Consider the following 14,064-nt stretch of genomic DNA (forward strand, 5'->3'; position numbering starts at 1 on the left):
AAGTTTCTGCAACAAGATCTAAGCGGCAAAAGTTCTATTAGCCTAGAGCTTAAAAAAAAAATAATAATAAAAAAAAACTCCCGTTACTAAGGGGAGACGTTCGGCAGTAGGAATATCAGTGAATCTCGAGAGTCCTATCTACATCTCCTGCGAAGAGAAAAGCTATAGCAGACGAGTGTTCTTATCAATTCCCCGTCGCCCTGCCCCCCCCCCCTCCCCACACTTAACCCCCTTACCCTCATCCCCAACCCCTCTTTATGCCTAATAATGTATGCACATAATATATGAAGAGAGAGGACTTTATGAATGCTAAGTATGCCACAAAACCCCCAATGTTCAGAGAAAGCGGCCGTGTAGAAAATATATACATTTATGAGAGAGAGAGAGAGAGAGAGAGAGAGAGAGAGAGAGAGAGAGAGAGAGAGAGAGAGAGACTATTAATACACATACGAATACTTCTGTAAATTTATGCTAGACATCAGTCCCACTACGCCCACAGCAACGTATATCTTTGAATTTAGTAAAATTAAGTGATATATTTAACCTATAAGAGAATATGTTAGAACAAATTAATAGAAAAAAAAGCAGCAGCGATCGATCCGCCCTCGAAAAAGGGTGGAGAGAAACGTTACCAGTAATTCAAGACACCATTAATTTAGGCCGAATTCTGAGAGTTAAGATACCATAATTTTATCCCAGTCCCTCATAAAAGAAGCGAGAAAGCCCTCTAGATTATCAAAGGAGAGTTACAATATTGTAATTTAGGCCTAAAACCTGAAAGGAGGTTATTGCTCTCATCGGATAGCAAAGAGAGGTCTTCACAGGTGTGTTTCTCTCTCTCTCTCTCTCTCTCTCTCTCTCTCTTTAAACGCACTTTTAGCAAAGGTGTATTAATCTTACCGGTTACTTCTATCTCCGATAACCCTATTTTCTCAATTTTAATTGCTTCATGGGTTTTATAACGATGCGGGTGGGATTAGAAAAATTTGCCTTTTAAAATCATAGAAAAGTTTACTGAAATGCCAAATTAAATATAACACAAGTAAGGAGTTTTAATAAGTCATCCATAAATTTTTCCCACCTCAGCTGTAAGACAATTCTCCAAGAAATTCGTGCTTTAGCTTTCAATTATAACTACATAAGAAGCAACATTCTATCCAAATGGTCATTTCATTGGCCATTTTCATGGGAGTACATGTAAATTTGCAAAGTCTCAAACTGATTTTGAGGATGCACAGAATCGGATACCAAATATTTGTGGATTTAAGTGAAACTTGTACAGACTGACGGAGGTTTACAAGACAAAAATATTTACATTTGAGTTATCAAATGGAAGGCAGGTAAAATTAATAAAAGCATTTGTAGACCCGATGGTCATTTCAGATAGGGTATAAAATGCGCAGAGCCATTGCGGGGAAACTAAGACCTGAAAAACTTTCAGCATTTGGCTTCTCCGATGTCACAATCTTCAGTCTCAATTTGCACGAAAAGTTCGACCATGAAACATTTAAAATTTGGCATATGGTTGCTCTCAAATATCAAAAAGAATAAATCCTAGGTTTTTTTATGATAAGGTTTAGTCGATTATAAAAGAGAGAGAGAGAGAGAGAGAGAGAGAGAGAGAGAGAGAGAGAGAGAGAGAGAGATGAGAATAGAGAGAGCGAGAGAGAGACAAGGAGAGACTCACACACACACACAAGTAGCTTCCCTTTTTGTCAACACACTGACATGAATGGTCTGAGGCACTTCCACCAGCGACCTCCTAATAAAATGTACATCATATGCTTCTACATTATGAAAAAGTTTCCAAAGCAAAAAATATCATCCATCTCTTATGGAAATTAGTGCAAAACTGTTATTAGTCTTGGTTTTCAAACAAGTCTGACAAACATCAAAATATTAATAAAAAAAAAAAAAAAAAAAAAAAAAAAAAGACTCATTTTGCTCAAATTCCCAACCTACTAACTCTTATGAAGAAACAATCTTCTTAAAAATAGAACTTAATCATATCAGTTCTATCCTTAAGCCAGTTTTGATTCAATTAATAAGAAGAACTGAGTGTCGTCTCCCTGGACGTGAAAAAAATACTCCACATAATCCGTAGGAAGGTGCTACAATGAGAAGTTGATATTTCAACTACAAATCACATCTAGCTCTTTACAGGCGCAAAATATGAAAATTCTACGATATGTTACTATTTACTAAAAGAAGAAGAATAAAAAAATCTGAGCACCGCAGTTCCCAAATTCCTACAGATTATTGAGAGCAGGCGTCCTCGATGATGAAATAAGAAGAAAAATATGTTGGAGGCGCTAAAACGAGCCAAGTTTCGTCTGTCTCATTAAGACTGTGCAGGTGAGTATTAATGACATCACACAAGATGAGACGAGACAAAGAACGAGTTTCCAAAGTTTAGTAGGAAAATTGGATGATTTCCGTAGGACAGAATTATCCGTGTATGACTTCCTAGAGCAAGAGCTGATGAAGAAGGATGAAAGAACAAGAATGCAGACAGACACAGGAACGCAATAAATAATTGAACGGTAATAAAAAGAGAGAATGAAATCAAAAGCGGAATTATGCCAGACATGTCAAGGCCGTTAGAGACGTCGGGAGCTGAGTGACCAGATACCTAAAGTTGATGAAGGAGAATGACCAAGTTTGGTCTTTTCTTGTGTATAAGTCTACCTGTCAACACAGTCATAAATGAATACTCATATTCTCTCCACTATTGAACTACATATATTTGACAATAAATATTCGATTAATGCCGCTGAAGAAATAACGGAAATACTTTCATCTTCTGCCTATTATACCTAACTTGCTTAAATTACGACAGTATCATCAGGTGACCAAATAGAGTTTTTCATTCGATGATTAAGCAGCTATTTTGTGACCAGCAAATCCCCCCAAAAACTAGCATTCTTTATCCAGGTCTGCAAAACACTGTAACGCGATTATCTACTATATTTTTTATCCCACGCAAATCATGCCAAATATTACGGTTGTGAACTTACATTTCCAATACAAGCCCTCATACTATCAGGTTAAGGTATTTTCCTTGCAACTTGATAACCAACAAGAATTAGATTCTCTCTCTCTCTCTCTCTCTCTCTCTCTCTCTCTCTCTCTCTCTCTCTCTCTCTCTCTCTCTCTCTCTCTCTCTCTCTCACATACACAGACACTTTAACTGAAGGATTAAGGTACTAGGGTAAAAAGTTATGGGATCCTCTCTATTCCTCGCCTACACCAACATGCATATATTCAAAGAACAGACTGAGAGTTATGAAGGCTGCCAAAACATTATGATAAAGTGTCAAGGCGTAGCAGCTGTAGCTGGGGGAGGCAAAACACGAGAATAAGTAGTAGCAAGACATAACTTCATCATCCTGGTTACTGCATTTCAACAAAATAAATAATAACAGCAACAGAAAATGATCCTTTAAACTATTAATAGCAACAACATGAACAAAAAGACATATACAACTCAAAAGAAGCCGAGAACACAGAAGCGAATAAAAAAAAAAGCGCATAATCCTCCGAAACAAACACACAAAATGGATATATCACAGAAGCCCGGTGGGGACATTCATGTACCCAATTCAGTTCCATCGGCTTTAGGATACAGAAAAAGGAACGCACACGCACACATACACAAACACACACAGTTACGACGTCCAGTCCTAGGGAGGAGGAGGGAGTGGGGACATGGAGGAGTAGGAGGAGGAGGAGAGGGATGGGGTGAGAGGGAGTGGAGAGAAGATAAAGGGGGCGTTGGGAAGGAGAAGGAACTACAGCACAAGGGATGAAAAGAGAGAGAGAGAGAGAGAGAGAGAGAGAGAGAGAGAGAGAGAGAGAGAGAGAGAGAGAACAGGAATTTCAACCTCAAAACCCTTAGAAAGATGAAAAATTAAAAGGTAACCCTATCTAGAAACAAAATATTGAAATCGCATTATCATTCATGTATACACGCATGCACTATATACTTCAACATGCTTGCAATATCTGAATGCGTTTGTGTACACACACACATATACCAGCAAGAATGGCCTCCGCTAAATTTTCACTTTCCGTGAATACTTAGTTTAATAGACCTGATGAAGGGATACTTCCAAGTTCCAATAGCATAGAAAGATACAGCGTAGGCAGCGATCATCACCTCCAGCACCTACACATTCAACTATAGCTGTTTCAGCCTTTGTAACGCAGGAGCAACCTTCCAAAGACTAATGGAATGACTGCTTGGCAATATCCCTTTCTCTGTGGTCTACATCCACGATATCCTTATATTTAGATCCAACCTCAAGCAGCATCTTAAGGACGTCAAAAGAGTAATGCAAATACTTCATGAAAATGGACCCATAGTAAGGGTAGGCAAATACGAATGGGCAAAGAAAATGGTGGAATTCCTGGGACATCAAGGAAGTCCAGACGACAAGAAACCCCTACCAGAAAAAGTAAAAGCAATCACTGACTTCCTAAAACCAACAATAATTAAAGCAGTACAAGAATTTTCAGGACAAATCAACTACTACCACAGTTTATCCCTAGTACTGCTAAAATTTTGAATCTGATCTATCAATCCTTACAACGAGAACAGAAAAAATTAAATTGGTCAGAAAATCAAGATAATGCATTTCTTTCAGCAAAACAAGAGTTAACCTCTGCAACCACATTAATTTTTCCTCTACCCCAAAGGTCCCTCACTTTGGCGACAGATGCAAGTAACAACGTAATGAGTACCGTACTAAAGCAGGACATAGATGATGGTCGCCGTCCGCTGGGTTTCTTCAGCAGGAAGCTAACGACAGTGGAACAGAAATGCTTCACTTTCGGCAGGGAGCTTTTAGCAATCCACAAAGTGGTCCACCACTTCTGCTGCATGTTAGAGGGACAACAGTTCATCGTGCAAACCAGACCATCAACCCTTGGTGCACGCCTTCACAAAGTCACCTGTCATCGATAACCGAACACTCCTGCACCATCAAATACTTGAAAGGTTCAGCAAACACTGTGGCAGATGCACTATCAAGAAACTGCATCAACACCATCCAGCTCGGATAGCCAATCCCAAAATAGCAGAAGCGCAAAGAGATGACGCAGACCTGCAGCAACTGCGGCGGGATAACCCTACCCTTACATGGAGTGACATGTTAATCAACAGTGGAGAGACGAGTACTGCGAAATGAGTACTGGACGCCCTCACCCCAACCTGCCAGAAGTCCTAAGGAGAAAAGCTGTCACTCTTGCCCACAACCTGTCCCACCCATCAGGTCGATCAACCACCCGAATGACAGCAGAGCAGTGAACCTGGTGGGGAATGAAAAAAAGGACATAAAAAACTGGACGAGAGAATGCATCCAATGTCAGACTTTAAAAAATCACAGGACATGTAGAGTGGAATAGGAGAGTTCTACACAACACCGTCCGCTTGCCCACATCCACTTCGACATAGTAGGACCCCTACCCCACTCCAAGGGGTACAGATACCTGTTCACCATCATCGATAGAAATACCAGGTGGCCGGATGCAATACCAATAGGTGAAAGCTCTCATTGGATGGGTCAACAGGCACGGAATTCCACTGATCATCAAGAGTGACACAGGAGCCAACTTCACGTCCACCTTGTGGAATGCCCTCACAGACAGCTTGGGGATCAAGATAACACAAAGGCAGCCTACAATCCAGAAGTTAGCGGTATCATAAAAAGGCTACACTGGTCGTTGAAAGCATCACTCACCACTAGAAGTCAAGGGGAGAGCTGGAGAAAGGAGTTACCTTGGGTCTTACTGGGCCTAAGAACGACACCACATGCAGCATTCAACACATATCCAGCAGAAGTTCTCTATGGCCAGGCACTGACATTGCCAGCAGATGTCTTTCAAGATCAAACGTCCCCAAAATCCCCATCCAACACCCAAAAAACAACAGAAAGAATAAACACAAATGATTGTGTAGTGACGTCTGTTTTCATTCGCCTGACGTCAGGCACTACTACGTACATTCCCGCTCGTAATAGTTATTGCCCTATTTGTTTGTTGTCTGAATAAATCAGTAAGTTTGTAGACGCTATCTCTTTACTCACGCCTTCGCTGCAATGTAATTAATGATATAAACAATGAGGGCACCAAAGGATAAATTTGTCGGAACCATACTTCACTATAATTTTGTTCTCTAAATACAAAAATATAAGCAATAGCGAATGAAAGAACTATTTTGTTTCTATAAATTGATAAAGACAAATAAAACAGTTATAAGTACTAAATCTGCATGCAATATAACTGAGACGTCTCTAGCATTGCTTATGGCAGAGTTGATAACGGGTCAGGGGCTTATGTATATATCCAAGAACTTCTAAATTGACATTGCCTGGCTTCATAAAGTTACCGCAGTTGCAACGGATGCTTGGTTGATGATGACAGCTCTGGCCACATGAAGTCCGTCAGTTCTTTGTTGTTACTTTTTTTTAGATCTTTTGATTTTGGACTTTATTCCAAAATTTATACTCTACTTATATGTCAAGACTTTTCTTCATATTCATACTGAGAAAAGCACTAGTCTTACTTTATTTACAAGAATGTGTGAAAGTGTATTTGTATGTATGTGTCTGAGAGAGAGAGAGAGAGAGAGAGAGAGAGAGAGAGAGAGAGAGAGAGAGAGAGAGACTTCCTTAAGAAGAGTGCATGTACAAAATGAATAAACACATGCAATTTGTTAAAACATCACGAGTTGATCCACAGGGTTAGAATACCATATAGAGGGTAATGCCATACTGCTCTAGTATTATTATTACTCCTAAAAATCCCTTTAAAGACTTAAAAATATTACGGGGAGGTATTTTGTTACATTAAATATGAGCCAAACATACAACGACATATCAGACGAAACGCAAACAAAAGCTACATACAAGAGCGTTTAGATAAAAATGTATTTTTTTTAAAGATTATGTACATAAAAAGAGACAAAAAATAACGAAACGCAGTAAAATACAAGAAAATACAAGGAAACAAATTCACCTTTGTCACTGGAGACAAAGCAAATCAACACCAACAAAGAACTGCAAGTAATAATATTCGCACAAGACGTTTTGAGATAAGTGCAATATTATGCAGAAACAGCTTTCCATGAAAGCAATAAGAGAAGAGAGCGTCCAAACACTGATAATGCATTGCAATATCGATGCCTTCAACTTGGCATTATGACTGATCTGCTGTCTTTGTTGATCATCTGTTAAACAGGTCAGACCCTATTTACTCCCAGTTTGCGCACGCAAGGAATTTAATCGCTTACTTATTATTCCCATCTGCATGAACTCTACTTCTCTCTTATTATTTGGTATTTTCACATACTAGGAACGTAAGGATGCTGGGAAAAATGAAAAGATATAAAATAAATATGTGAAATGCAAAGACTCCTGTACCGCATAAAAAGCATAACACCAAAGAATTGACAAAAAGCCGCTAAAATAATATAGTCGATTCCCTATTCAATCAACTCCGGTATTCTCATATAATTTGAAATAACTACAGTCCGTTATGCATTTTTAACCAGACGCAGTCGGACCATGTGAAATTATCCAGCGTCACTCCAAAATTTATTTCAGCATACAGACATTCAAATTGAAATCATGTTAAATATAAAATAATAAATATTATTGTTTTTGTCAGCTAAAATCCTGATCAGGAGTACGTGCGCGCGAATAAAAATAATATATGTACTTGTACATACGTGTCTATGTGTGTTTGAGTGTGTGTATATTTATATATATGTGTGTGTGTGTTTATAGATACACATCAGTGTACGGCCAAGCACATCATATACTTTAATTGTCGGCTTGAAATAATAAAGACTATCAGGTTACAGGCTTTGGTTATTTTAACCGAAACCCTTCAACTTGAATTCTAATAAGCGATTGTTTAAACTTCTTGGCCATAAGTCAGTCACCCTGAACATTCCAATTTTTCTCAAACTGAAAATAGCAGAAGGTTGAGGATACCGAGAAAAAGTTACTTGTCATGTAAAAACAAGTTCAAGAAAATTAAATTATGGATTATGCGTAGGGAAAGAAAAAGACTAAAAAAAAAATTTATGGAGACAGGGGTAAGGGTAAGGCTGGTTGCAATTGTTCTAAATCTTAAAAATCGCTGACTCGTCAAAAGAAGACGGATTCTTAATTAGCAGTCATTAGCATTAAATTTCTCTTCGGTCTGTCTCCTTCAAGAACTTGGATACTTAAAGAGAACTTTGGGAAATTAACACAGATGTAAAACCCTGAAATGTCTCTCTCGTTCCTCCACTCCCAGTCTTGGAAATGGTCGACTAGAAAGAATGTGAGTCAGCTCTCCAGTGGTTTCTCTGGATTAATGTTCTGACAAAGGCTCTCTCTCTCTCTCTCTCTCTCTCTCTCTCTCTCTCTCTCTCTCTCTCTCTCTCTCTCCTTCAAGAACTTGGATACTTAAAGAGAACTTTGGGAAATTAACACAGATGTAAAACCCTGAAATGTCTCTCTCGTTCCTCCACTCCCAGTCTTGGAAATGGTCGACTAGAAAGAATGTGCGTCAGCTCTCCAGTGGTTTCTCCTGGATTAATGTTCTGACAAAGGCTCTCTCTCTCTCTCTCTCTCTCTTCTCTCTCTCCTCTCTCTCTCTACTCTCTCTATATATATATATATATATATATATACATACACACATATATGTGTGTAGGTGTGTGTGTACGTGTGTACGTGTGTGTGTTTGTCTGTGTGCATATGCACGCACATGTTTGTGTACAACTCTTAATATATGTATTACGTATGTTTTACTTACTTATTTATATATATATATATATATATATATATATATATATATACATATACACATATATTACAATTCAAGTGATTAAATAGCCGTAATTTTAACTTACATTCCCTCCTGACACACGCGAACCCTTGAAGGTATTAAAAAAAGACGTTGTGATGGTAAAAAATGAAATTACATAGTTACAGGCACCTCTCATGATTGTCCCTCCTGTTACTATAACTTCATAATAATTATTCTCTTCATAAATGCGATAGCTAGTAAGGTATGGCAGACGTATGGGTGGACACTGTTAAAAGTGTGTGTTTATATATATATATATATATATATATATATATATATATATATATATATATATATATATATATATATATATATATATGCATATATATTTCACACCATGAATATGGCACCCCGATTCTTTCATTTGCTTAAAAATACCCGAGCATCTAAAGGTATAATATACATATCTCAATCAGTATATAACAAAATATGATGATTTTTTCAAAGTTGAATAATGGATTCGCTACACTAGTCAAGCCTCAATTTACACACTGGATACGTTGAAAACCTACAAGAAAATAAATTACATTTCTCTTAGTCATTATTGTGTGTGTATATATATATATATATATATATATTATATATATATATATATATGTATCTATGTATATATATTATAATACATATACTAAATATATTTTATATTAGATATATATATATATCCATTAATATAATATGTATAGTTATACATATATATATGTATATCTATAATATATACTAGATATATATATATATACATATATATATATATATATATATACTATAATATATTATATATATATATATATATATATATATATATAATATATATATATATATGAAATATACACATATTTTTTTTAATATAGCTAGAACCAAGCCAGAGTTCAAACTTTATTTCAATTCATATATAGGTCTAAAATACTATGTGAAATTATGCGAGACCTATTTAAAGAAATGTAAACCGTGCATGTAGCAATATATGAAAACATAATGCATAAATTAAAGTGTTCATGCAAGGATAATGCTTCGATGCAGAAATACTCATACTATATCCAATCATCTATTTACCTATAAATCTTGTTTATGTTCCTATACCTACCCAGACAAGTATTTGGTAACAATACTTAAGAAAAAACCAGGTAAATTTAAGATACGCAAAAAGGAAGTTCAATTCGTTACTCACCCGAAATAAGGAAATGCTCTTCCTCTTCCTAGCGGGGATTTTGACGTCCAAGAAGCCCTTAACAGAGCCCGCGGTGGTTCCCTTGGGCGTCATCTTGTTCTCCCGCTCGCGTGGAAGGCCCCGAAGTCCTTACCCGGGGCTTTAAAGGGAACCACCAATACTTCCACTTTCCGAAGAAGCTACGGCGACGTCATGATGGGGGTCCGTGAAATGTGGCGAAGCGACTCCTTAGACTTTCTCCCGCAACTTTTGGTACAAAATATGATCAGAGCTGCTTCGGTGTCTTATGCTTTTATGGATTCCAGGAGTTTTCAACCGAGGCTCATTATCACTAATTCAGTATTAAGGTAAATCCATACCTATGGCAAAAAGACACTTTGTAAGGAATTGTTACAACATGTACAATAGTTTCAGGGTCACATATCACACTGATGAAGTTACACACACGTCTCGGTAAGGCCGAGGAGGAGAGTCCATTTCAGACCAGACGATCCAAGCGAGACTCAGGTATGAAAGTCCAAGGAGCTCCATCGTCTTTTGACTCTGGCCCATCTCATGGTAGGTCCATAACACTTAACGACGATACTTGACATCATTTTGCAGCGTTGGGTAAACATTTAACATTGCTACGTGACACGGAGAGCTTCCTTCCTTCCATATAAAATCTATACATTCATCACAGTTCATGCTGTAGGGTCTTTGGCAAGAGGAGAAATGTAATCATACTGAAAAAGGATAAATATATAATATATTTGTAGGTATGTAGAAATATTTGCATGGAAAGTGTTTCAGTACAGTAAAAGGATTCCACTAATTTAATATCACATGGTGCTTCTTTATAAGCAGCTTCGACACTCACTAATTTTGTCCTTTTTAAAAAGCTAAGACTAGAGTACAAAAAACACTGTTTGGTCAGATATTTCTCGGCAAAGTCAGACACTGACCGAGGAGATCTCCTTCCGTACAGTTTCCATCAAGAATTCTGCAGAGGCTCATTTGTGGGACCGAACGGAGAGACGTCTGGGCGAAATGGATCCATCAGCCTGCTTTTTATCAACCTGAAAATAAAAGAAATTTGTCAGTGACTGATTCATAGAAACGAGGCCATACGTTTGGAATAAATTATATATATATATATATATATATATATATATATATATATATATATATATATATATATATAAGACAGAGTGCCAACTTTCGTGTATCTAACACATCTTCGGGCACAAAGTAATACAAAAACAAAGTGGAAAATAATTATATATGTATGTACAATAAGGCCATTACAAACAGAAACAGCATTCGTCTAGATTACCCAACCACATAACACCCCAACAAGTCAAAAGAAAAAGAGTAATTGCCCAATGACCCAATTACTTACAGAAGAGAAAAACACTGACTATGTCAACCAGTTTTATAAAACAACTGAATTCACAATTATGAATAGTAACAATAATAACGGCACTAACAACATACCTAAAACACTAATAACAAAAATAACTGAATGAACAGTACTATCAATAAAAAAATAAAATAAAAATCTTAATTGGTTGGAGAAAGAAATGTATGAATTGTTACGGATGAACAATTCGGTTTTAGAAAACGTAGGTGTTACAAGATAAGAAATTTGTATTAGGACATTGTGCCCTAGTGTTTGGAATTTTCAAAAATCCCATTTCAGTGGCTTTTGTTGATTACGACATGGCATTTGACGCACAGACCAATATTAAGAAAAGTCTTGAGCAACTTTGGCCTTTCTGATAAATAAGGAAAGCTAATTGAAATGATACACGAATGATGTAGATGCCTTTTTAAGTGAAATTGCAGTAAATGATAGGATGCTACAACGAAAGGTTATTTCATCTTTGCTGATCGCCCTTCTTGCAGACTTCATAACGAAAAATAGTTGTCGGAAATAAAAGAGAAAGTTAAGGCTGGCGTGAAGATAGATACTTGGAACTCTTGTTATATGCACATGATGATGTATAAAATATGAAAGACCACAGGAATTACAGCTGCTTTAATAGAATGAATCATATATCTAGATTTATGCGACTTAAAATAAATATAAGTAAACAGAAGTAATAAGGATAGAGTATGCACAAAGAGATGAAATAACATTAGATGGAGAAAGGGGGAATCTTTCAAATACGTAGAAAAAAAAAACAATATCCATTACAGGGTCTCTTAAATTGGAATTTAGTGAAAGGCTAAAAAAAAAATCAAACAGACTGACATTGCATAAGAAAATACTATTATACATTGGTCATACACGAGCTGTATTGCAATGTCGATCTAAGAATAAGAAGAATATTAGGGGTTAGATGGCAGGATATAGTCTGAAATGATCCCGCAAATGAAATCACGGAAGTTTCACATGTAGATATGATAATGATAAGAGGGAGAATGAGATGTTATGGACATGACCTGCGGAAAATCCCTTGGAGAATAGTTTGCAATAGTGTCAGGTGGCTTCAGTGGGCACCAGAAGAGTTCGAAGACCCACAACTACATGGATGGAAGCTATGTGAAGCGAGGCTAGAAATGAGTGGATATTTGTGGAAGATAAAGCTCACGTAAGACGTACGTGGTGGAATTTCACAGAGGCCCTTTGCGAACACAGCAGCTATACTTTCTCTGCCTAAACTGTCCCTCTTCCCTCATTGGATCTTTCTATATTACTGTTTATTTAGAAAAATTCCTAATTCTCTCTCTCTCTCTCTCTCTCTCTCTCTCTCTCTCTCTCTCTCTCTCTCTCTCTCTCTCTCTCTCTGCGAAAATCCGAGCTCCAAGCCAAATTTCAATTCAGTAAACTACATCTCTGTTCTCATTCCCAGTTAGTACTGAGCAACAAAGCAAAACGACCTTAAACCCATTTCCTCTACAAAGGTTCGTGCTGGTGGAGATGCATCTAGTTGCCTTCAGAGTCGAAAATCTTTGTAAAAGCTGTACTAGACTAGACCTCTTATGCATCATTGCAAAAGGGGATTGGTTGTTCCGATTCCCCTATTCGGAAATTCGTTCCGTAATCCTCTCGCCCCCTTAAGCGACGAGTCTCTCTCTCTCTCTCTCTCTCTCTCTCTCTCTCTCTCTCTCTCTCTCTCTCTCTCTCTCTCTCTCTTTTGGAGATTCCGACGATGCAGGAAACTCATTAAATGCAACACTGCTGCCGATAAATATTCATGAATATGGTCGGGCTCGAATGTGTTAATTTTCCATTGGCTTCCATGATCTACAGTTTGAAGCGGTCGAGATCTCTAATTATTTGCTCTTCCTGCTCTATTTCCAACAATTCGGCTAACATTTTCCCATAATGTTTTCTTGATTGCCAATAATTCTGCGAACTTTTTGGCCCAAGACACTATCAAGATTTTTCGTACGTTCAATAACTTAGGTTAAAACTACATTTGAGAATCGAAAAATCCCACTGAAGTTTCTTTAGTATTTGGGGCAACAGTGAAACTACCGACGTTGGCACTAATTCGTGCAGGCTCTTGAAGTTCTGTTAAGAAACGGTTGCAGAGCTAAAACTACGAAGTGTACATGTTATCGTCACTAATAATTACACACACATATATACATATATATACATACATACATACATACATACATACATACATACATACATATATATATATATATATGTGTATATATATATATATATATATCTATATATATATGTGTGTGTGTGTGTGTGTGTGTGTGTGTGTGTGTGTGTGTAAATATTCTGACCATCAAACCATGCAATATTTATCACTTATGTCTGAAGGGATCAGAGAAAGCTGGAGTCTATATGAAGGGTTAGCAGGTGTCACCAGCAACTATATTTCCCATAGAGGCCTTCTCCTCCCCTCTAGCTCGGTCGACACTCGAGGTTCATACTTAATGGATCTATCCATCAGCTGTTGGTACAGAATTCTAAAAAGTGGGGGAAAACGGAGGCAAAAAATGGGAAAAAAGGAAATATGGTTAAGAAGCCAGTCAAAATTCACTGCACAAAATCCTTTATTTGAAACGCCATCGAGATAAATGAGACT

The 14,064-nt window shown here is 37.2% G+C and overlaps 1 protein-coding gene across 7 annotated transcripts in view; it reads right to left on the bottom strand.

Moving 5' to 3' along the window:
- LOC135221669 (uncharacterized) overlaps positions 1 to 14,064 on the bottom strand; it is a 488,794-nt gene that overhangs the window by 186,814 nt on the left and 287,916 nt on the right. For 4 of the 7 annotated variants that reach the window (XM_064259382.1, XM_064259376.1, XM_064259380.1 and 1 more), the window contains one exon: positions 10,028 to 11,085. In XM_064259382.1, the coding sequence (XP_064115452.1) occupies positions 10,028 to 10,120 (93 nt within the window). In that variant the 5' untranslated portion in view covers positions 10,121 to 11,085. The remainder of the gene's footprint in view (positions 1 to 10,027; positions 11,086 to 14,064) is intronic. The other 3 variants (XM_064259378.1, XM_064259377.1, XM_064259381.1) reach the window with 3 other exon arrangements.

The sequence above is a fragment of the Macrobrachium nipponense genome, chromosome 3 (genome assembly GCF_015104395.2).
Source record: "Macrobrachium nipponense isolate FS-2020 chromosome 3, ASM1510439v2, whole genome shotgun sequence".
Lineage (NCBI taxonomy): Eukaryota > Metazoa > Arthropoda > Malacostraca > Decapoda > Palaemonidae > Macrobrachium > Macrobrachium nipponense.